The following is a 23,484-nucleotide window of genomic DNA, read 5'->3' as shown; positions in this document are numbered from 1 at the left end:
AATAGACACATTTCTTGAAATGTTGAACTGCATATGTGATTTTGAGGTATTATAGCACCAGTAACGTTAATAGTATCTAAGACAGAAAGAAAAATTGAAGTGAAATGTCTAACATTGCAAATAATGAATAAAATCTACCTGAGACTGGTATTGAAAAAACCCTGTGCTTAACAAGAACCAACACTTAGGACACACTGCTAACAGCACAGCTAATCCTGCAGTTCATTCCCGTTAAGCTGTTGTACCTCAGTTGTGCTACTGAACACAGTGCTATTAGGCCTGGTCTACAGCCATGTGGCAGCAGAGTCAAGTCCAAAATCTGGAGAAATGAGATGCAGCTTTTTTATTTCTTAATCCTAGCAATGCGTTCTTAAGCAGAGCAGGATCAATGGTGGGTTGTGAAGAGAATGTTAGAGTATAATTTACAAGAAACCACTCCTGCAGTTTTCCTCTGTAATAGTTGCCTTTTAAGTCAAGGATTTTTTAAAAGCTCAGATTTTAATGAAAGTGTGATTGTAAATGTGAATACTGCAAATGCAGAAACATGTTCTGTGCTTTTTCTGCCCTGAGGAAGCCTGATCTTTGAGCAATTAATCTGCTCTGAAAATTGAGATTCCCTGTGCACAACATTTTGCCAAGCTAATTATCGGTATTTACAATACAGAGCGAGTGAGTGTAACTGATGGAGATACGGCAATGGCCATATGGCAGCTAAATTAAGCATAGCGTTAACACACTCTTCATTCGTTGTCTCTTCTGAAATAATCTTACACTGTAAGCTGATGTTTGTTGAAGAACTGTACTGATGTTTGTTTTCCAGGTTGTTTGGGACCAGATAAATCACTGTACACTGAAGCTACGCCAGTCAACAGGGCTTATGGAGTACTGCTTAGAAGTTATCAAAGAAAATGATCCCTCTGGGTTTTTACAGGTATTTTCCTTTCTGATGTTCTGGGGGAAAAAAATAAACTAATTTAAAACTAAATCTAAAAATGGACTGCTTTGCTAATTAGCCTGTTCCACCTCCGAGGCAGGTTCACCTTAAGTCCTGTTAGTACTGTCTAAAAGCTCAGAGAGCCTGGTGATTGCACGAGTGTCCCAGAGAAGGGATGCCTTCAAACAGCCACACTCTGACCGAGGTGTGGAGTTAGCGGTCACACCACTTCCCTAATTGCTGACGTTTTTCCTCTTGCCAGCCCTTCCTTCTGGGCCAAAAGAGAGATGCTATGCAGCTAATGATAACCTTCTATTTTATTCTCACCTGAGAAACCCAACACAGGGCCTCACAGAGCGCTCTCTTTGGAACCATCTGTGACTCGGCAGAATAGTGCTTCTCCCCTTTGCTTCTCCCCTTTTCTTTATTCTTTTCCATGTGAAAGGCTTCTTCCAACACGTCCCCTGTGAGGAAGTACAGCCCTAAGGGCTTGTGTGTAGCTTTGCTTCACTGGGGTTGTTGCACCTCACAGAGGTACAAGACCTGTCTTGTAGCTGGAGGATCCAGGTACTCCCTCTTTGCAAAATATGGCCTAGCCAAAAGTTGTGTTAATTTGCAGGATATTGTTTCTTAGGTGCAAATAGTGAAAGTGTCTATCAATGAGATAAAACGTTAACAGTTCTATCATCCAATTAATTATTTTGCCTAATTAATTCTATTATTTTTATTAGTTATTTTATTTTGCCCTATTAGTTTTGTTGCCTTATTAATTGCCTAAGAAGAAAGGCACATCAAACAACATGATCTGCATGTGGCTGTCAGCTGAACACGGCACGCTGCACACATGGGTCCATGAGTGTCAGGGGGCTGTCACAGTGTGCCTAAAAAACAGGATGAGAATTAGCCAACTTAAACCTATTAGCACTCCAGATTGATTGCTACTGTCACGTCTGGACTCAAATAAGAGTGGGAGATCTGTGGTATATATTAATCTCAAGACTACGCAGATTTTAGCAGCCTGTTGGTTGGATACTGCACGACAAACGAAACCTTTAGGTCTTATCTATATGCTAGCTAGATACATGCTTCGTTTTCATTTCAGCTTACTTGTCCTGTAACCTTTGCAGTCACCTTTAATAAAAAATTACTTTTGTTTTTACCTTTTCCTGGTTTATCTAATGATGCTTTCAAGGCAACCAGCAAACACTGAGGCACTGCATTACTTAGAGCAACTGCTTCTGCAGCCAGGACATTGAAACACAGCCAAGGGATCCAGCATCCCAGTAAGTGACTCTGAGGCTGTAGGAAGGCTATGAGATGCTCCTCCACTTACTGCACAGACTGATTAGGAGCTGTTGATGCAGGGGCTCAGGTAGGAATGTCTTCCAGTAATAGTAATGAGAAAAGGTATCTGAACTCCTGCAATAAAGAAAAACTCTCTCTAACCTATCCAAAAGAAAATTCTGCTCCCTGTAACTTACAGGGAGCTCTCTGGCAGGGACTGCAGATATCCAAATGGCAGCTTCACTGAACTCAAGGACACTTGAGTTTATTTATTTCCACAGAGCCAGGACTTGACTTCCAGAAGAGTCTGTTGTGAGATCTCCCACCTGGAGTCCTGTGTCCAGCTCTGGAGCCCTCAGCACAGGAAAGACGTGGACCTGTTGGAGCGGATCCAGAGGAGGCCACAAAAATGATCAGAGGGGTGGAACACCTCTCCTGTGAGGACAGGCTGAGAGAGTTGGGGTTGTTCAGCCTGGAGAAGAGAAGGCTCTGGGGAGACCTTCTTGCAGTCTTCCAGTACATAAAGGGGGCTTACAAGAAAGATGGAGACAGACTTTTTAGCAGGGCCTGTAGCAATAGGACAAGGGGTCATGGTTTTAAACTAAAACAGGGCAGATTTAGACTAGGTCTAAGGAAGAAATGTTTCACAATGAGGGTGGTGAAATGCTGGCACAGGTTGCCCAGAGAGGTGGTAGATGCCCCATCCCTGGAAACATTCCAGGTCATGTTGGACGGGGCTCTGAGCAACCTGATCTAGTTAAAGATGCCCCTGCTCATGGCAGGGGGTTGGACATCATCTTAGTTTGACTTGGCCTAATTGTCTGCAGGTTAAGCTAGTGCAAAGCTTTAAAAATTAAATTCAGTTTTGATGTAATGATAGAAAATCCATCATATTCTTCAAAGATCTATCTGACAACTTAGCACCCTCACTGAGAAATAATACACTTTTCTTCCTATTTGATTTTTCATCCACTGAATCATCTCTGCTGAATGGAGAGACCCGCTAACATTTAAGCCTCTCTTTGTGCAACTGCTTTTTAAACAGGAGAGCAAAACCAGACTATGCAGGTCAGAGAACAGAGTGCAAAAGTATATGTGGCGTTCAGAGGCATGATACATAACATAATCTTACCAGGCTTTCTAAATGTGATTTTTACTTTCCTATCCTAAGATGAGATTTGTTTCGAAAAGACAAGATGAAAAGATGCAACATAAATGGACCTCACCCCAAAACAACCAGATCCCATCTCAGCTGCTGTGCTGTCATAGTCCTGCTTTCTTTGTGCTGTATGTCACAGGCATTATGTCACTTTTAATGTGTGCATCTGCCATTTCATTAGAAGCCTGATGCTCTCTTTCAGATTTCGGATGCTTTAATCAAGCGTGTTCAGGTATCTCAGGAACAGTGGGTCAAAGGAGCCTTGGAGCCAAAAGTGTCTGCTGAGTTTGACTTGACTCTGGATAGTGAACCTTTACTGCAGTCAATTCACCAGTTGGATTTTATTCAGATGAAATGTAGGGGTGAGCTTTTATGATTTTCTTTTCTCTGCTTTTTGTGCGTGTGTTGAAACAGTGCTGGGAGGGATGGGGGCACAGAGGGAGGAAAGAGGAATGTTTTGAAATTGCTGGATAGTTTTAAAAGGTTTTCAAGCACATTCAGATTACTGAGTGTTTCCTGGAAAGGTGTGCTTACCTCACATGCAGTGATCTGAACAAGCTCAGGCACAGATACTAGGTGCAGTTAAAGATTTGAAAAGATACCTTCTTCAGAGTAGGGCTGTCTATCAGCTTTGAAGATATTAAAAGGCATTAACTGCATAAAACGTTATGCCATTTTACAGCATTCCTAAATTTAACATGGTTAATTCAAAATACCAATTACCCCTATCTTGTCAGGAACAGCTGAAATAGTAAAGAAATATTCCCCCTACACACATATGCTTGAATAGGGGAAAAAAAAAAAAAAACAGTTTTGACTAATATGTGGGGACTGTGCTGCAAACAGTGCCCAGCTTAAAAAAAGAAATAACCTGAGGCAGAGGTTCACAAGGGGAAAGTAGCTCCATGGCTATACCCTTCCTTGATTCCAGTTATCTGAATGATTCTGAGGAACACACTAAAGGGAAAGGAGGTTAAAAAAAGTATTTAAAAGCAGAAGCTAATGAACAGTAGATGCCATTGGCAAAAAAATATAAACATCATGCGCTTGTAATGAGCTTGGTGTATATGGAGCAGGATGAGAACTGCATCGGAATTAGACAGATCCATAGACTGGCTAGATTTGAAGGCCATTGTGGTCCCTGGGAACGATGCCATTGGCTTCCTTCAGTGGTGATTCAAGCCTTAATTATACATGTGGGTGAGAGGGTAGAGGCTGCCAGAAGCCGATGAATGAGTTAAGGATAATCGTGTCATGATGCCGGATGTGCTTTTTTTTGACTGCAAGCAGGCATAAAGGTCTCTGCTCAGTTTATCTGTTCTCTCTGGGCCTAAGAGACCCAGGATGAAGTGGATAACTAGGGTGGATAATTTAACAGACAAATATGTGGAGAAATAGTGGATAAACAGTTAAAGGCCAAAGTCATCTCACCAAGAATGGTTTGCATCTTGGCATAAACGGGCTGTGTTAAAGTTACTCAAAAAACACCTGTGAGCTGCTGCTTTGAAATGTTGACAGCCAGGAAAGCAGAGTCAAGAGAGAAAAAGTATCACTGATAAACCTTCTCCAAACACTGCCTGCACTTGTCTTTTTAAATCAGTTTATTTTTAATGCTGGCCATATTTATTGTTAAATATATTTAATACTAATCTTCCACCACTCTCCTTTCCAAACATAAAAAGAATTTAGTTAAACTATCCACTTAGATTGATGATTAACCACAGGTCACTTGAGGTGAGAGCAGCTTAGGTATTTGGTTTTTGGACATTCATCTGACTTTAAGCTTGAAGACTTACGAGACTAATTGAGCCAGATTCGCTGGAGCTTTATGAAAGACAGTGCTGTCTGCTATGCTCTCATTTATCGTACGATTGCAGTGAAGCACTGGTATTGAGCTAGACACGGTCTGAGGAGCAGAGGACAGGATTGCTTCTGCCCAAACCTGTGCAGAGCTTATGAATACCCTCGGGCTTTGCTCTCCAGAGGCATCTTAACAGTTAGCCCTCAGGAAAGGCTTTCCCTTGAGCTGTCTTGGCTGTGACCGGGGACTACCTGTTGCATGTCCCATCAGGTTGGTCAGCACAACTGGCGTGACCATGTACACACCATGCAAAGAGCAGTGGAAATGGCATTAACATGGCCACCATTCCTGAAGGTGCATAAGGGATAGCATTATCCCCCCTCGCGCCTCTGTGTGCCCAAGCAGAACAAGCCACTGACTGGTCCTAAGCTAACATTCACAGGTATTGAGGATTGTTTAGTATATAGAGGTGTATTTATATTTTTAAGTTTATGACAGCGAATCTATTTGCATTTGAACTGCTCAGCCTGACACTTTGGCTTTTTTTTTTCTGAAATTTTACCTCTATGACCTCAACCAGCTCGGCATTATCTTCTCTTGCATCTAGAAATACAGGTACCACAGAGTAAGCAACTCAGCATTTCAGCAGCGAGAACTCAGACTTACTGGGAACATCACTTTGTTGACTGTAACGAGAAGCTGGTGTTGCAGGGCAATGTTTTGTTCTTTGTCACTGTCAGGACTTGCACATTTCTGAGCCTCCAATTCCACAAAGAAAAATCTATGTGTCTATTCACATCTGCTCCTCTTTCTCCAATCCTACCTACCCCACCCACCACCAAGTCATTAATCTTTGCCAAATGTTGGTGTTGAGGGGAGTGTTATTAAGTCCCTATACTGGTTGATCTGACAAGAGTAGATGCATTGAAGACATCAGAGACAATCTGTAAAGGGAGTTTTGGGGAAACCTAGAAGAATAGGGCCAGCATGGCTTTTCCAACTGCATGTTGTTTTGTTCCAAAAGCTTTGCAATGTAAGGTCTGTGCTATTGTTATCAATGCTTAGTGCATGACTGAATTTCTACTTTTTTTTTCAAACTCTGGCCTCATTCAACCTCAGTGAGCTTGCATGGGTCATTTAGAGTGAAAGCATGCTTGTAAGTAAACATTGATTCACTGTGTTAGACAAAGAAGAATGAAAATGAGAACAAATCACATTACATTTGCTTTGATGACTTGTTCATGTACCTTACTGGTGGACTCCCTATAAGCCCATATCTAAAGCTCATCTCAGTAAATAAAGATCAAGGGGTGTTTTTTCTTTGTACAAAAAGAAAAAGCAATTTGGTAACAAATTAAATGTGCAGAAACATGACAGGTGCAGAAGTAATGCTTAAGCAGTCATGTTGACCAAAGGGTCTCACTGTTAGCCCTTTGGTAAGACTCCCATGCTCCCCAGGCTAGCTGACCTGCTGAGACACACGGACAGCTCTAGTAATTGCTGGCATTTTGAGCTTTTCCGAATCTCTTTCCTCTGTCCATGTTTTCTTCTCTCTGTTGCTTTTTCTGAGTGCCTAGGCACAACATTCCTGTTCTTTTTGATGACTGGCTCAATGTGTACATCACAGTTCCTCGATTCAAGCTATGGGCACAGGCAAATATGTGTTCCAGGTTTGTTTTGTTCAAACAACTGGAAGTGTCATGCAATCTTGATTTGTTGTAAAACAGAGACTAGGTATAAAATAGGAAAAAATACAGCTACTCTCTATTTTTCTGTACCACCTCTGAATACTCACTCATATGCCCTTGTCAGGAGTGACTCCTTCCCTCTTCTGCAAACCAGTCCATGAAGGTTCCCCAGACACATCTCCTGCCGCAAACCTTCTCTGCTTCTCCAGCCGTGAGCTGCACAGCCCTGATAATGAGAGAGTAACTGTTTCATCATAGCCTTTATCCCTGGTTCTGTCTGCTCTGCGTCATGGACCCAGGTCTTTGCCTGTGGTCTTTCCTTCTCTCTTGATAACACTGCTACACTGCTACAGCAGTGGCTCAGGCTGTTATAGGGCCCTACTGCAGTTTTGGAGGAGGTCAAAGTTTTCATGTTTCTGAGGGTCCCATTCTTTCACTGCACGTAGTCCTTTAAAAATTAACCTGGGGAGGTGGAGAGCATCATTGCACAACTTGCTTGTCAAGAGGACAAATAGCAGACAACATCTTAGAGCAGCCCTACTCTACCCTGAGAGGAGATCAGCTATGAGATACATTGAGCAATGTGTTTTTGAAACTGCTGAATCGACACCAGACATCAGTATCACATTTTTTAGCTAAATGTGACCTGCGTGAAGCACTTTTAAAATAGCAGGACATCATTCGGACTCATTAATAGGTCTTGCTGTGCCAAGGCAGTATCGTATCTCCCTTTGTGTTTTTAATCTTTTCCTTCAAAAACTCTCTGGAGGACTTTAAGTTGAACAAGTGGGACAGCACTGTAATTTAACACGTGATTCTTCTTCTTTTTCTGATGCTTAGCCTATTTTTCTTTTCTTAGTCCTGTCCCATTGCTCTTCACTATGAAGTATATCCCAGTGTCCCAATTATTCAACTGGCTTCGTACTTTTCTATGACTTTTACAAGTGTTCAGCTTTTCTCCTCCCAGATCTGAGATCAAGGCAAATCTCTGCCCATCCACCTCCAGGGGAGGAGGCAAGAGGGCAGATGCAGCCAGCATCATCCAGCAAACCTGCACAGCTGCTTGGTGGGAGCTTCTTACCTCTCCTTCAGCTACCGTGCGCTGTGCAGTTCAGGCCACAAGCTGGCCCAAAGGGAGCAGGAGGCTTTTAAGGGTTGCTCACAAAAACTTAAATGTCCAGTGACACAGTAAAGAAGCCCAGGCACTTCCCCAGAGTATGTGTGTCTCTCACATATGGCCAAAATTCACCCTGCCCCTGGGAAGTGGTAACAATAGCACTTTACCATATGAAAACATATTCTAACCCTAGATGGCATTCCTGTTTCCATAATTAAGAGGGACTTGTAAAACACTCTCCTCCAAAAATTCTGCTTTTTTTTCAGCATTGTGCATTACACGAACAGTCCCTGAAAGTGTTCTATCAGTGTTCCTAGGAGATTTTTGCAAGGCGTTGGAGAGGTTAGTGGTTTATTCAGAGGTGAGGGGGTGTTGTGTATTTTGCACTTTATGCACTTCAGGATTTCCGTTTTCATCCAGTTTTGCCAGGGGGATTCTCAGAAGTGGGGAGGACCCAGCGATTGCCTCCTGAGAGGGTTAAAGTGGCAGGAGTGTGGATGGCTGATACAGCCCTATCGTCTCCCAGGGTCATCAATCACTGGAAGTACACAGGCTAACAAACACAGACAAAACCCTAAACTTAAAATGATTCATTTACTTAAAAAATCCCATTACCTCCAAATTGCTCATTTTCAGGTTTTTGACTCTTGTAATGTCACATTTCTGTTACTTCTCCAGACACAGTGTCTCCTAGAGAAAAGTCTGAACTTTCTGTGTGAAAAAACAAGCAGGTTTTTATTTATGACACCCTCTGAATCATCCTTAGATATCACAGAATAGGAACAAGGCTTTTTTTTTTTTCTCTTTTCACAAGAGCTAATTTATAAAGCTCTTTTGTTTCAGACCACGGTGATTTTTCTGGGCTACCAACCATCCGCGTTCACTGCAGTGATGGATACTGGCAGCAGAAAGGCACGGTAGCTTCGGCACTGTTTATCACAAGTGTGATGTTGACTTTCATGTCACTTCCAAAGTGAGGGTGAAGCCTTAGCCCCATTACACAGTAGCGTCCATTTTCCCACAGACTGCTTGGCACACAAAACGCAAACAGTCCTCTTTTATCTGGAGAGGTAAAATAGGATGAAAAGAACAGCTCGAGGGCTTAGCTCTCACACAGACAGAGGGAGGAAAATAAACTAGAGACTCAAAGCAGAGTAGATAAAAGAAGAGCAAGCTGACATTGTTAAGAGCTAAGTCAATGAATGCTCAGAGTGCCCAGCTCCTTGTAAGACACAGTTGAGCTGTGCAGAAATGATCCTGAACAGTGAAATTCAGCCTTGGGCAGAAGACCAGGCAGGGTCTATGCATCACTTACATCTCACTTAACCCGTGTGATTTCAACAGCACGTAAGATAGATGCCAGATCTCTCTAGAAGACCAAATTTTACTTTATAGTTTCCAGTAAAGAGTGAATGGTGAGAGTTTGATTGTGTTTAGCAGAGAAGCTGTGGTGGAGGCCTCTTTCCTACAGAGGCATGGCTGAATGTTTTACTCTGTTTTAAGATGCTGGTCCGGTCAATAGTCTCTTGGTGTTTCTCCTGAGCGAGTCACTAAAAAGGCATGTTGGTAGATGATAACTTTGCACCTGTAATTTCTGAGAGGAGAGAGCCACAAGCAGTCTCCTGTGGTGCAGAAGTTCCTTTTGCTACCTGAACCAAGGGATTTAGATAAAATTTGCAAATGGAGCAGTTTTCTTCAACAGTTTCTTTTAAGTATGGCTGCCATAAAGATAACATACGCAAGGTGGTTTTGATTAAAAACGGGGGGGGTTAGATTAGATTTATTTAAAAAAAAAAACTATTGTGAAGAATTGTTTCCTTGCTGTCAGTGGAGTTCAGGCTCTATCTCGCTGGCCTGCTGGGAGGAGTGGCTGCTCTGCTTGTTAATAACCCAGTTCTTCGTTAATGAAATGCATCTCCCATGCCTCCCCATGGCCCAAGACACCCCTTGCCACTGCTGCTCCCTCTCTTCTTTTGGGGACAGCAGGGGCAAAGTGCTCTAACATGAGAAAAAACTCTTCCAGTTTTTCTTTCCTTCCTGGGAAGGAAACCAGACCTGAGGTCCCCAGACTGTAGTTCTTAGGAGGCACCAGAAGCATACCCAGATACATTTCTGTTCATGTATTTCAGCCAAATTATTTGTCTAACCAAGTAATGGTATTTTGTTATATCGTTTTTACTGCAATTTGTTTCAAGGAAGGGAACGGACCCTCTTCCTAACGAATATGGACTCCCCTGCGAGGGGGTGGAGGTGAGCGGTCGTCACACTGCTTGCGGCACAGACTAACGGGGTAGGGCAGAGTTGCACTAATCTGTACCCAGTTCCTGTTACAGTGCCACCCGTCCCATTACTGCAGCTGGAGAAGTGCTGCACCAGAAACAACAGTGTGACATTGGCCTGGAGGATGCCACCTTTGAGCCACAACCCGGTGGAGGGTTATATCTTGGAACTTGATGATGGAGATGGTGGCCAATTCCGAGTGAGAATTTCATTCAGCATTTATTTGTGTTTCTTTGTATGTGAGTCTCCTCAGGATATGGATTTGTGTCTGTCCGAGGGTGGGGAGAGGGGGTAGGGAAGATACGGGTTGTCAAAACATCCCTGCTTCCATCACATGGATGTAGAAAGTGGTACAAATGCTGCTTATTAGAAGGACCCCCAGCTTGGGTAGGAAGTTTGGTTGAGGTTTTTCTCAGGGGTCTGGCAAAGAGGGCCTTGAGGTCCCCCTGCAGTGTACCAGAGCAGAAAATCCCATACTAGCCTACAGGAGCTGAAAGTGGTTCATTCCACAAAACAGAAATTTCTTTCAAGCCCCTACTCTCATCTGTCCATAGCACCCCGTTTCAACAGCTGAGATCCTTGGTCCTGAAATGCAACTCAATTTTTCCTGGTTTTCTGAGTAAAAATGGGATCCTGCATAAAAAGATGGGATTTCTAAATCTTTTCTCTGGGAGTTGGATGAGACCAGGCTAGTGGAAACTTTCCGCAGACACGCTGCCACAGGGTTGGTAAGTACGGGAAGACATCCCGAGGGCTCTCCTTCCAGACCCTCAGGGTGATGCCAACAAATGCTTGCTCTTGGCTGCAGGTGCAAGGTATGTATAGGCTCCCATCCCTTCTTGCCACATCCTGATAAACAAACTACAGAAACAATTCAGCCAGCTTTCTGCCAGCCGTGTCCTGCTGGAAGCTGCGGCCCTTCCTCCTCAGGCACGCTTCATGCGCCTGTTGCCCCAGGACCGGGCTGCCCTCGTGCATTCCCTAGGAGCTAGTGCCTTGAAAGCATCTGCAGAGCGTTGTGGAGCGCAGCTGCTCTCTTCACAAGTGGGAAATTTTGCCAAAAATATGTGGTGGCATTTCTTCAGGAGCTGCAAACTGGCTAAAAGTTTCTCAAGCTCAGAAATGGCCTGGCACGCGTCCACCTAAGGAGCTGCTTTCCTGTGCCAAACCGCTACACCCATAGCCAGCGAAGGCACCTGATCTGGACGACCCTCGTTAGAAGAGACAAGCGATATCGGCAGGACATTTTGAAGAGGGCACTGCGTTTCTGGAAGGTCTCCTCAGTTCCTTGGTCCAAATATCATTTCACATGGGTTTGAAGAGGCTGGGCTCCATTTCTGAAAGAGTGAAAAGGTACCTTTGTGACCGGCTGCTGGGAGCTGCAGATATAGTTAATATTAGTAGGTAAGCATGTTATTTATCAGTGTGTGATGAATGAAGAGTTAGGAACAAGGTGTTATAAAGTCCAGTGTCTTGGATAAACCTTTTCAAGGGCTATCCGCATCTAAATAAATACTTGTGAGTAAACAACTTTTCAGGTTGGTGTGTATCCAAGCCCATTTGTGTTTGGGGTTTTGTAACTGGCGAAGGTTTTAGGACTGCCAGCACTGCCACGTCAGGACTTTGGACTGAAAAAGACACAATCCTTAAAAATCTAGGGTGACAACTTCTCAGGGGAATGCTTTGCTTGCTGTGGTAGAAACACCCTCAGTTTTACCCATTGAATGATAAACTGCAGGCTTCTCAGCAATGCTATTTCAAAGCAGAGTTTGCTGACCCCTTTCATGAAGGATTATATATCTGAACGCAATGACACTGGCTGCACTTTATCAGTATTCGATGGGTGGATTTAAAGAATGGTTTTTGTCTCCCATCATAACAGAGAGCATCAATCTGGATAAACACAAGCAGTGAACAGTGGTAAAAATATGTAACGGATTAGAAAATGTGAGAGTTGTCCTACAAACACAACTTTTTGCACAGGCAGCCTATGATATAACGTGGAGATAAATCAAGCTATTCTATTAAAACTCTTCTTTCTCTCCATGAAAGATCATCAGCTAACTCAGGACTCAAGAGATTTTGTTATTTGTAGCAGCCGCCATGGTAACAAAGTGGACAAACACATTGCCCACTGTAAACTTAAGTAATCCCTTTCTTATTCGTCACATACTTAATTCACTTTAGGTTCATATCAAAGAGCCTTAAGCAACAGGACTACACTTAGGCATATACTTCAGTGTCTTAACTGAATTGGGGTCTGAGTGGCCTACTTAATCTCAGACTTAGACTCTTTAGGGCCTTTTGGATTTCACAGAATCGGAGAAATGGGAGGTGGAAAGGAATTGTGGCTTTCAACCTGCTGCCAAGACAGGATTTTTTCCTTTTCCGTCATTTTCTATTCAGTTTTCCAACAGACATGAGGTTTCTAGGCTCCTTTCAGTTCATCATAGACTGTATAACCTGACTGATCGTCTTCATTAGTCTGCCTAGATGTTCCTCTTCCTGAAATATTTCACATTACACAAGTGCTTGCTTGTTTAATAAATCTTTGAAGAATTTTATTCTGTTGTCTAGTTGCTGTTTCATTGTGATGCATGTGATCCTAGTCTTTAGGAGATCAGTTTCTTCTGGCTTTGTGTTTGCAGGTTTCAAAATTATATTTTAACATGGGCAAAAGACAACCTTTCCAACAGAATAAAACTGTGCTTACTTGCTGGTTTTTTATTCTTCCACACCCTCCTTTTTTGGCCTTACGTAAATATAAGAACAGCCACTGTGGGTCAGACTCTGGAACTACTATCCGAAACAGTGTTTTGGAGTAGATGTTTAGGAAAGATGATAAAAATTAAGATCTTTCTGTGTTGCCCTTTATTGCTGTACTTTTCCAGCTTCATCTTCACCTTAGTGTCTCCACTGCTAACCATCCTTGATGTCTCCAGTGCTGTGGCTGGCTGTGTTAAACAGCATAACTTCTACATCCTGGGAAGCAATGAGAAGCTGTTCACTTGTGGCTTATATTTAGAAACCTTAACATGTACTCACAATGCACAGAGAAACAGTTAAACTATGTCCCCCTTTCTCTCCTTTTTTTTTTTTTTTTGAATGTTTAGGAAGTATATGTTGGCAAGGAGACTCTCTGCACCATCGATGGCCTTCATTTCAACAGTACCTATAATGCAAGAGTCAAAGCTTTCAACTCATCAGGAGTTGGTCCTTACAGCAAGACAGTTATTTTACAGACATCGGATGGTGAGTTGGGTTTTTGCCAGTTCCTAAGTGAAAAGCTGCAGGTCTCAGCGGCAGGACACTTCCATCCCTTTATACCCGCTAATATTTTTGGCACTTGCTGGCATGGAGATTTTGGACCATCTGAGCGGAGAGGCCAGGGACTGAGTGTGCACAGGGACTGAGCTCTCCTCCTAGCACTTTTGGGGATTTTCTGGGATCAGTAACACTTCAGGTTTGAAATCATGCAATTTTACTTGGCTGTAGAAGTCTGGGGTCTAACTAAGATTCTTATTTGCTTTAGCATACATATGCAGTTATGCAACACATGGAATATTTTTGTGCCACTCTGTCTCCACTTCTCCATTTATCTTTGGAATTTGCCTTTTTCTTCACTACTACTTCTATTTCACAGCAAGGTTTGATAATGCAGAGATGGGAATTCATGCTTGTTCCTCTGTAATTATACTTGACATCCATACGAGCATTACAAGAAGTTCATCTTCGTTAATGATATTGTAATGAATCAAGAAGTGCATGCTATTATCACTTCTACTTTTATGCTGTGTTGCCAAAATAGGCCAGTATAAAATATTTATACTTTAAGAGCTTTTTCTGGGTTTTTTTTTTTTTTTCCTTTTTTTTCCCCACTTTGGTAAACTAGTGAAGTCAGCCCTAACCACCACGGACACAGTGGAACTCCATTCCCATTAAAAGCAATCCTGAACCAATTCACCTATGTGAGCACTTTCCGTATCATGGAGAAGCCTTTGACTCCTCAAAGACTTTCTTGTTACTGTGTGAGAACAGAAAGTCACTGTCCTTAGCAGCTTACATGCAGAGGAACAGGCACAGATAGTGTAAGGCGCTTCTGAGCTGAAAACCAGCAGGGTACCGGCTCAAAGCAATCTTGTGTAGCTGCCTACAGAAACAAGGAAAGATTGTCTTTGTTACCTGAAAGTGCAGTGGGGTCTTTGGAAAGGCAGAATCTCATTCTCCTGATTGAAGTAAAGCAGACGATACTTGAACACAGGCTGTTCTGCCATAATCCTGGCTTTCCTTTTCCCCTTCCACAGTGGCATGGTTCACCTTCGACCCCTCCTCAGCTCACAGAGACATAGTGCTGTCGAATGACAACCAGACTGCCACCTGCAACAGCTACGATGACCGGGTTGTTCTTGGCACAGCAGCCTTCTCCAAGGGCGTGCATTACTGGGAACTGCACGTGGACCGGTATGACAACCATCCAGACCCAGCCTTCGGTATTGCCAGGATTAACGTTGTCAAGGACATGATGCTAGGCAAGGACGACAAGGCATGGGCCATGTACGTTGACAACAACCGTAGCTGGTTCATGCATTGCAATTCTCACACCAACCGGTAAGCGCCACTTGCATGCTTTTCTCATTACTGATTGTTTTTTCTGCTTTCCGTCAGAAGAAGGGGTCTCAGCAAGCCATCTAGTCCATCTGCCTGCTAAATGTAGTTATTTTATTCCTTCTTAAAAATCACCGGTGACAGCAATTGCACCTTAGCAATCTGTGTTGGTGTTTGTTATCCTCACTGTTAGTTTTTTTCCTGAGACCTAGCCTAAATGCCCCTTGCTTTAATTTAAGCCTGTTACTGCACATCCCACCCATGGCATCAGCAGATGGTAGCACAGCACACTGGGATGCAGGATTTCTCTCTCATTGCTGGAGGAGCGCAGGGAGAAAGGTGATTGATTCTCTTCCTTAGGAGGAATCTTGGCTGCAGGGTTGCACAATAATTACACAAAGCACTGGTGATAACCTGTCCAAAATGCTAGTCCTGAAAGTCCTGAAAGCTGATTAAAGTTAATGCTGTAGGTCACACCTAGAGTGATCTGGACACAAAGGACTGTTTGGCAGTGAAGGCTAAGTGACAGCTTCTGTCCAACTGAGTTGTTGTACTGAAGAGCGTTGAAAAGTGTCTCAACTAGTACAACCAACTTACACAAAGGAGGATTTCAGAATGTCCCTAAGCCATCATTACCAAACCCCTCTTTCTCCCACCACTCAGAGGCTCAGTGTGCTCTATGCAAGAGAGTGGTGGGGAGACATGTTCTAACGGAAGCTACCTCCCGGGATGGATCACACAGAGACAACGTGTATCACCATAGACCCAGTGTTGTGCTGACACGGTTGCATGGCTTTCAGTGCTCATGAGTTACCTCTGCCTAGTGCTGCCTGTTTCCTCGATGTGATGCTGGACTGTGTAGGGGAGACAAGGTCAACTTTGCCTGAAGCTCGCTGGGGCATCACCAGAGCAGAACTGCACTGCTTTTCCTCCGTGTCCCATGAGAGGGTCAGCCCTAGCTGAAGGTCAGCTGGGTACTACAGGAGCTGAGACCCTTAAGAAGGTCTCCGCTGGCGAGTGTGATTCAGGATCCTAAGTCCCTTGCTTATTTTGGAAAATGATGTCTTTGTATACCTATTCTATCACGATGAGAGACTGATGTACAAATAAAGTGACTGACCAAGGATATGCAGCAGGTCTGTGGCAGAGCAGGAATCGATTTTGACTTAATTTTCTGTTGACTCTCCCAGCAGGTCTTCCACACTCACTAGCTGAGGTGTGGTTTCTGTTATACCGAATGATTAAAAGAAAGGCTTGCAGGGATTTTTAAAATGCTCAAATACGGGTATTATCTCCTTAAAGAGATAAGTTCATGCCAACATGCACTGTATCCTAAAGCTGGTTGTAATGTCTCCCGTTGAACAGTAATTTATACTCTAAAGCATACTTGTATTTTAAGTAAGTATACTGCAATTGCTGGGAATTTTTGTTGAAACACGGTTTGATTTTGCAGTTCATTACAGACAGGTGTAATGAACTTTGTAGCTGGATCAAAAGCTATCTGAAGTCAATTGGAATATTTTCCGTGGCTCCAAAGACCTTAGATCATGTCCTAAGACAACGCAGAGTAAAATAACATCAGTATAATAAATATATCAAAAGGTTCTGTGTCCCTTTAACATCTTGATTCGATTTAGGGTGGAAGTAATGTTAAGCTGTATTAATTTTAATGCTCTGGGAAACAGCTTATGTTTTCTGGAAAAAAGCTGGCAACCATTGTGTGTACTACTGTCCCAGAAACCTATTTTATGGATTTGGTCCTCGGCATGCTCGTCCCAGCAAGCAGCACACAAGCTAAACAAAAGCTTTTTTTCTGGGAAGTACAAACAATAGAAACATTTTGGATTTCCAATCATCCTGCTTAAACAGGAGAACAAAGTGCCTTCTGTTGATGATAGTTTCCCAGTTTTTATTAGATAAAACACAAAGGCTTTGCAGGCACATCCAAGGCATGGGTAGACCCATGGAATATCTGTTCAAGTGAAGTACACTTGTAAAGGGCATATAGCCTTATAAAATCACATGCGCTTCAATGAAATTAGGTCTAGGCTTTATATTTTTAACCGTGACAGTCAAGTAGGTCAGTTTTTTAACTCATTAGCTGTAATAGTCTTGTGGAAACAGTTATTGCCGCCTAGTTGTTTTTCCCCACTGGAGACAAGTGCCTGACAGCACAGTGTCATAGTCCAAAGGAAATTTATTGTCAGCTTTTAGCCTCTCGGATGTTATTGTGATGGAGGTTGCATCTTAGTAATCGTTTCATGGTTCCTAATCTTCATGAGAATAAATTAGGGCAATAAATAAATGACTAGCTTCAAGGATAAGTTGAGGTGGTGCTTGAAAGACTTATTCATGGGGCCTGTCACGTTTAGACTACTTTCCTGTTTCTTTCACTCACAGCGTGCAAAATTGGACCCGTCTACATCCTTAAAAACTAGCATGACTTCCATAATGCTGGAAAAGGCATGAACAGAAGACTCTAATGCTATCAAAAGCAGAGGAAACCTTTGAGAACAGGTTGAACAAACTGGTTAAGAAAACACTTTAGGGCAGGGATAGAGCGTTGTGAGGCACCTTTCAGCCTCGTTGTTCCTAGAAATGATCAGTTCACACCAGAGATGATGTATGCCCGTTGCTAAGAGGCAGTGGCATTCAGTGCAATAGATCCGTTCCTTGGCAAAGTTCCCAAGAGCAGGAGTACCTGGTGCTATAGGCAGTACGCGAGCTGCTACACGGCTAGAAAAAGAAAGAGACGGAAATTACACTGGAAAGTTTTATACTGAAAGACAGTGGGAAGTCAAAATCTAGAAAATTCGGAGCGTAGACTTAAAAAACCCTGCGATCAGGAGAGTCTATTCAGCGACTTCAGAGATCCCAAGACCAGGTTTTCATCACACAAAAGTGTTATAATTCACTGAAAAATACTGTCCTTGACAATAGACATGGTAAGGTTCTTAAGTTACTGTAAAGCTTACGATTAAAATACTGTTAACAGAGAGTTAAATTAATTCTTCAGTTTATTAAAGTGTTCATAAATTGTTAAGCTTTATTTTTCAGTGATAGTGAAACGTATTACTGTTCTTAATTCCTCAAGCCGGTCCATGCAGTCCTATTCTGCACGTTGTCCAAGCTGCTGCTGAAAGCATCTTAGAATAACAGCCTCCACTGCCACAGGCAATGGCATTTTTCATGGCAGCCAGATTCCCCTCTCTGTACTCTGACCTTGAGGCTTCCACACAGCACATCCACACTCAGGACTTATCGTTGCACATAGAAACAAAAATGTGCAGGACTGTGAGAAAAGAGGTGTGAGAAGTAGGATTTGCTTGAAATAATGAGAGAGTGGTGCCTGTCTTCAAAATGGCATTATCATTTAATGAATGCTAAGTATTCGTTGAAGAAGTATTGTAACAAACAGTTGTATTTTTCTTTTATATGGTCTGCAGATTACTAGGGCCTATGGTATAACTGTCATTAAGTAGTTTAAAAAATGCATTACAGTAAAGCAGCAGCTGTTCTACATGCTGCCACAGAGGGGTACCAGGTGAGAGGAGCATCAGTTTGAGTATCTCTTGAGCTAGTAGGCTTCTTTTATTGCAACTAAGGCATTTATTAGAAAAATGATGCCGTAATACTGTCTAAATGATGTACATAAGAGCGAGGAAATTATTTGCATACGTTTGCTCATGAAACTTTGACTCTCCCACCTCTCCTCCTAAAGGAAGTGGCCATGACAGTAGTCCAAAAAGCGCTGGAGTCCTCCAAGTACTGTTCCCAGGGGAATCGTGGGATGCTCGGGAAGAGCCGCTGTTCAGCCTCAGAAGAAGTCCAGCCTCCCTGGTAGCAGCACGGCCAAGTGCCCCTGCTTGCCCTCGCCCTGGCTGCGTCCTGCCGGAGCTGGTTGCTCACTGTGGGGAGGTGGCAGACGAGGAACGGGGCAATCTACCTGCTGAAGTCCTGCAAGACTTGTGTCAGCAAGGAAGGGAGAGGGTCCCCAACCCCCTGCTCTGCCCCCGGGCCCCTCTGCCTCCTGGAGGGGCCTCAGTTGGGTCCCGCACTCACCTCGGCTGGGCTCTGCAGGCAGCATCCGTCTCCTCTTCAGCGGGACCGTCCCCGGGGCTGCAGAGGAGTCACTCGGTGTCACTGCGCAGCACACAGATAATTAGCCCGCAAGAAGCGAATTAGCTTATCACATAGGAAAGAGCATAGTAATCTCAAAAAGGCAAAGGCTGCTGTTTCTGTTTCCCTAAGAGAATCAATGTCATTTAGACGGATGTCATAAAATCTATTTTAAAACACTGCGGGATATAAAATGTAGTGCCCTACAATCAACGCTGTTCCTAAACAGAGGAAAAAAAATAATGTAATCTATTTGTAAATAGCTCTAGATCGTAGTACTGTTGCTTCCCACAATCTCATCACAAGATTTACAATTCAGTGCTTTTGATAAAAACAGTCTAGATATTGAGATACCGAAGATAGGTAAGCATCTTAACTTTTGTTGGAAAATCATTTACTTTATGGTTTGGAGAAGAGCTCAAAGAGAAACCTGTTAATGCTTATAGGTCCAGAAAGCAAATAAAAGGAACCTGAGAATGGTAAAGTTTGAAATCTAACACATCTCGGAGCCCATTCGTGATTCTCACCTATACTATTATTGTTTGAAGAGCTTTAAATGGAGAAGTCAGGATAGCATTCTATACTATTATGCCACAGATAAAACTCCCTTTACCTTCAGAGAAAATGCCATGTGCCACATTTAGTCTAAAGGAAATCAGTTTATGACACCTAGTGGGCAAGATAAAAATTTCTCACCCTGCACTATATTCTTCCTAATCATATTTTGACATCCCCCCTTTTTTTTATGTTTTGCCTACCTATTGTTATAAATTTTATGTTAAAATTGCATTAATCTTGTGAATGTTATGTGCCTGAGGGGAGTGCGTGGGACAAAAGACAGCTGCTTCCTTTCCTGCTGCAAATTATTTGAAATCTGATTTACCCTGAACAAATCGTGTCAGGCTGTAAATCCATTGCAGAGCCCCCATGATATTAGCAGAGTAGCAGTGCCTGTGGCCAATCTGTGTATCTACTAGATTTTTTTTGCTCAGTGCTCTTTAAAGTAATGCTGGGTTTGACTAACCCCCAAATCAAAGTGCATTAATGTCAAATCGCTCAAGCGTGTAATGGCTGGCTGAGTCTGTCCTGGCAAGCTCTGATACCACCATAGCTCTCAGCAGCTGCTCCTGACACAACCAATTATCACGGGTATTAATAACCGTGCCCGCACACTTGAAACAGCTCCCAGTGCTATAGCTGAGCACCTTGACCATCAGGGAGCTACGCTTATCCCCAACCAGACCCACCTTCCCTTCCTCCCCAAAACCACTATCTGTTGTACGTGTCCTGGCTCCCTGGTCTCTGGAAGGTTGGGTCCCCTTAGGGGATGCCAAGGTCAGTACTTGAACTGGAAGGCTGAGCCTCGAGCTGTTAGCAGGCATAATGATTAGAAATGAACGCCTAGGAAAGGAGCTTTCTGCTTTTTTATTTCCTGCAGTGCATCACTTCACTATAGCAAGGATGCTCTGAGGAGCCGTGCCTCCAGGGCTCCTGTCCCACACACTCAGTACTGACCTGACCTGCTCACCTCCCCACCTCTCATCAGCTGAGGGGACCTGTTAGCTCTGGACCCTATTTTCAGCTCTTAGATTGCAGTTGGAGGAGAGATGGGCCTAATTCCTCTTTAGGATCGCCCCATTAAGCTCCCATGAGCGTGGTACATATGCTTCAGGTAAAGGTGTGGATCAGTCACTGCCAAATGTCGTGGGGATAATCATTTCACCCTGCTGCTCCACTTTGGCTTTGCTAAGTTAGACTGCCTTGTCCTAGAGAGAGCAGTGGTGGTGTAGCACTGCCTTCACCAACAGTGTGGTCCCTTTGTACCTTAGGACTGAAGGAGGAGTTGCTAAAGGTGCCACCGTTGGTATTCTCCTGGATCTGAACAAGCACAACCTGACCTTTTACATAAATGGGCAGCAGCAAGGCCCTCCAGCATTTGAAAACATCGAGGGTGTCTTCATGCCTGCATTGAGCCTCAATCGAAACGTTCAGGTAAGTCTTCTGCAGTTCAGCCCCACTTACCCTTCTCATCTGAAGGAGAATGTATGCTACTGGCCATTGCTGCTGCGGCTGATAACATCATCTGTAGGTAGTCAGCATCGATAGGGGCTCCTTCCCTCTCAGACTGATACCTCGGCTACTAACACTTTTTGGAAAACTGCAGTTGACTTTCTGCCTTGCCTCACAGATGTGAGGAGTAATGCTGTCAAAACAAGTAAAAGTACCTGCACACACTAATTCCTACACTTATTTTGCTGCAATGCTCCACTTGGAAAGCAGTGGTGCTAAGGCTTCCTCTGCCAGTTTGACTAAAAAACATGAGTATCCTAATTCCTCTTAGATCTTATATTGGAGATTATTAACATTGGCAAGAGACAGAAATGTGAGCAGTGCAGTGGCGAGGAGAACAAAGACAACGTGGGCCAGAGAATTAGTGCAGCAGAGAAGACCCAGTCAGTGCATCATTCCTGCTCTTTCTGAATTTTGGAGGTTGCTCTCTGTTCTCAAGAGGACCTCCTCTTGGAGGAACCCTCTTTAAATATAATGCATTTTTACTTCAAGGCCACTGCATATGGCCAGAAACACGATGTAGTGTAAGGGAGAAGCTATGGAAACACCCAGGAGCCTGAGGACTGAAGGAGGTCAGCTTAGGTCAGGCAGGACCAATGCAGTCAGCATGGAACACTCATCATTTAAAACACCCAAACTGAAACCAGAAACCTCGCATGGCCTTATTAGTACATGAACATTTAGCATTCGTTACTGGTGGCATCCAAATCTTTCAAGGTTTCATAGATTTATTGTATTTGATGAACCAACGTGGAAGATACAGGCACTTCTCTGGGCACCTCACTGCTGTATTCAACACAGATTTTTACTCACAACCTACCTTCAGTTTTAGCTACCTACAGCCTTTAAGTACCTGGCTTACATTTCTTACCACAACTGAGTTAAGGCAGAGCGTGGACAACAAGGGTGCAGGGGGAAACGCTGAGTCTAAGCTTGTGGGTGCTGTTGAATGGTGCTCTCGTACATCTGTGTGGGAACCCTGACCTTGTAAAGAGGTCAGGTTATAGAAAGAGCACTAAAATGTCCTGTGCTCTGTCCTGCCAAGGACAGCAAATAAAAGGATTTTCTTATACTTAGTACATGAGCTCCACTGTGTGATCCCTGTCCTGAAATACTCGGGGTCCCTCTCACAAAGACACCATCCACCTTGTGTCTAGCAAGCAGTACTACTGGGACCTACAACTGGTGGCTGGATTTGGGAAGTGATACGGACACCTGGCTTCTGGACCCCAAGGTGTTCAGGAGGGAAAGGGGAAGGAGACTTGTTTCTTTTAGGGACTCAATATCATTGCTATTAATATTCTTGATGACTTAAACCTGGACCTGAAGTCCCACAGCCCTTCCCTTGTCATTTACTTGCTCTTGGCCTTCACAAATGCTTTCTGCTGAGGATGTCCCAGTTTTGAATCTATGTGTTGTTTCTTCTTTGTGCAGGTGACCCTGCACACGGGACTGGAGGTGCCACAATGTGTAAAACAGCCCAAGTTGCCCAGCAACTAATGAAGCCCCTGCCCGACCCTGTGCTGGATTCTGTAAGCTTTGTCAGTGTGATTTGGCACTTTTCAGTAAGTCAGTAGAAAAGCATTCTCTTCCCTGACTTAAAACGTTGTACAGCTCACCTAATAATCTGCTGGTTACAGCTAGCCCACTCCGTTTTTAATTTAGCAAGCGTACCCACTGAACTGGCACTCGATTGCAGTTGGGTACCCGAACATATCTACACTGCATTGCATACGTATGTACATACATGTGCGCACACACGCATACATTTATAAAGCCAATGGTTAAATGAGTGTATTTTCTCTCTCATGGCTGGATTTATGCTTAAAAGATATTAGGGATGCCAGAAAAAATGGGTAAGACTGAGGGACAACAGTTGTTGGAGCAATTTCCCAGTAGGTGGACTGGATTCCCTTGCTGCCTGAAGTCCTTAAATCAAGAAAGCATATGTTTTGACAGCTGAAGTGGAGGCTGTGAGCTCAAGAATTCCTGGTTGTCCATTACATTCAGGGGCTGAAATGACTATTAATTATTCCTTCTGGCTCTAGACTGCAGTAAGCTATGGGATAAAGTTCCCTTAGGATTCAGTGGCAGAACTTACGTTGTTATCTTCAACGAGAATAAGTTTGGTTTCCAAACACCGCCATGTAATAGTTACACTCATTTTAGCTAACACTGTGACACGTGCAGAATTCAGATACAAAAAGTAGAGAGAAAAACATCCTTGATACATTTTAGTGTTTGTTATTTAGGTGTGATTGTGGAGACTATCACATACAGAAGATCTGATTGTGGTTATCAGCACAACTCTTGAAAAACGGTGCAGGGGAGATGCCTTTGAATTGAATTGATAAGAGTTTTATTTAAATATGGCACATGCAAACTATCCCATGTAGAGAAATGCTGCTTTCCATCCTTGATCCTGAT

The 23,484-nt window shown here is 43.4% G+C and overlaps 1 protein-coding gene across 2 annotated transcripts in view; it reads left to right on the top strand.

Moving 5' to 3' along the window:
• The window catches only part of TRIM67 (tripartite motif containing 67), a gene marked incomplete at both ends in the record, with an annotated part of 35,290 nt that extends 12,733 nt beyond the window's left edge, over positions 1 to 22,557 (top strand). Inside the window, 7 exons of one of the 2 annotated variants that reach the window (XM_081998352.1) lie at positions 821 to 931; positions 3,580 to 3,733; positions 10,305 to 10,462; positions 13,377 to 13,515; positions 14,568 to 14,871; positions 20,817 to 20,979; positions 22,492 to 22,557. In XM_081998352.1, the coding sequence (XP_081854478.1) occupies positions 821 to 931; positions 3,580 to 3,733; positions 10,305 to 10,462; positions 13,377 to 13,515; positions 14,568 to 14,871; positions 20,817 to 20,979; positions 22,492 to 22,557 (1,095 nt within the window). Of the gene's footprint in view, positions 1 to 820; positions 932 to 3,579; positions 3,740 to 10,304; positions 10,463 to 13,376; positions 13,516 to 14,567; positions 14,872 to 20,816; positions 20,980 to 22,491 lie in introns of both variants that reach the window. The other variant, XM_081998353.1, reaches the window with a different exon arrangement.
• Between the last annotated feature and the right edge of the window lie 927 nt (positions 22,558 to 23,484).

This window comes from Phaethon aethereus (assembly GCF_964289735.1).
Source record: "Phaethon aethereus genome assembly, chromosome: 3".
NCBI lineage: Eukaryota > Metazoa > Chordata > Aves > Phaethontiformes > Phaethontidae > Phaethon > Phaethon aethereus.
Note: the sequence above shows the minus strand (reverse complement) of the source record. Positions and strands in the feature narration are given on the sequence as shown.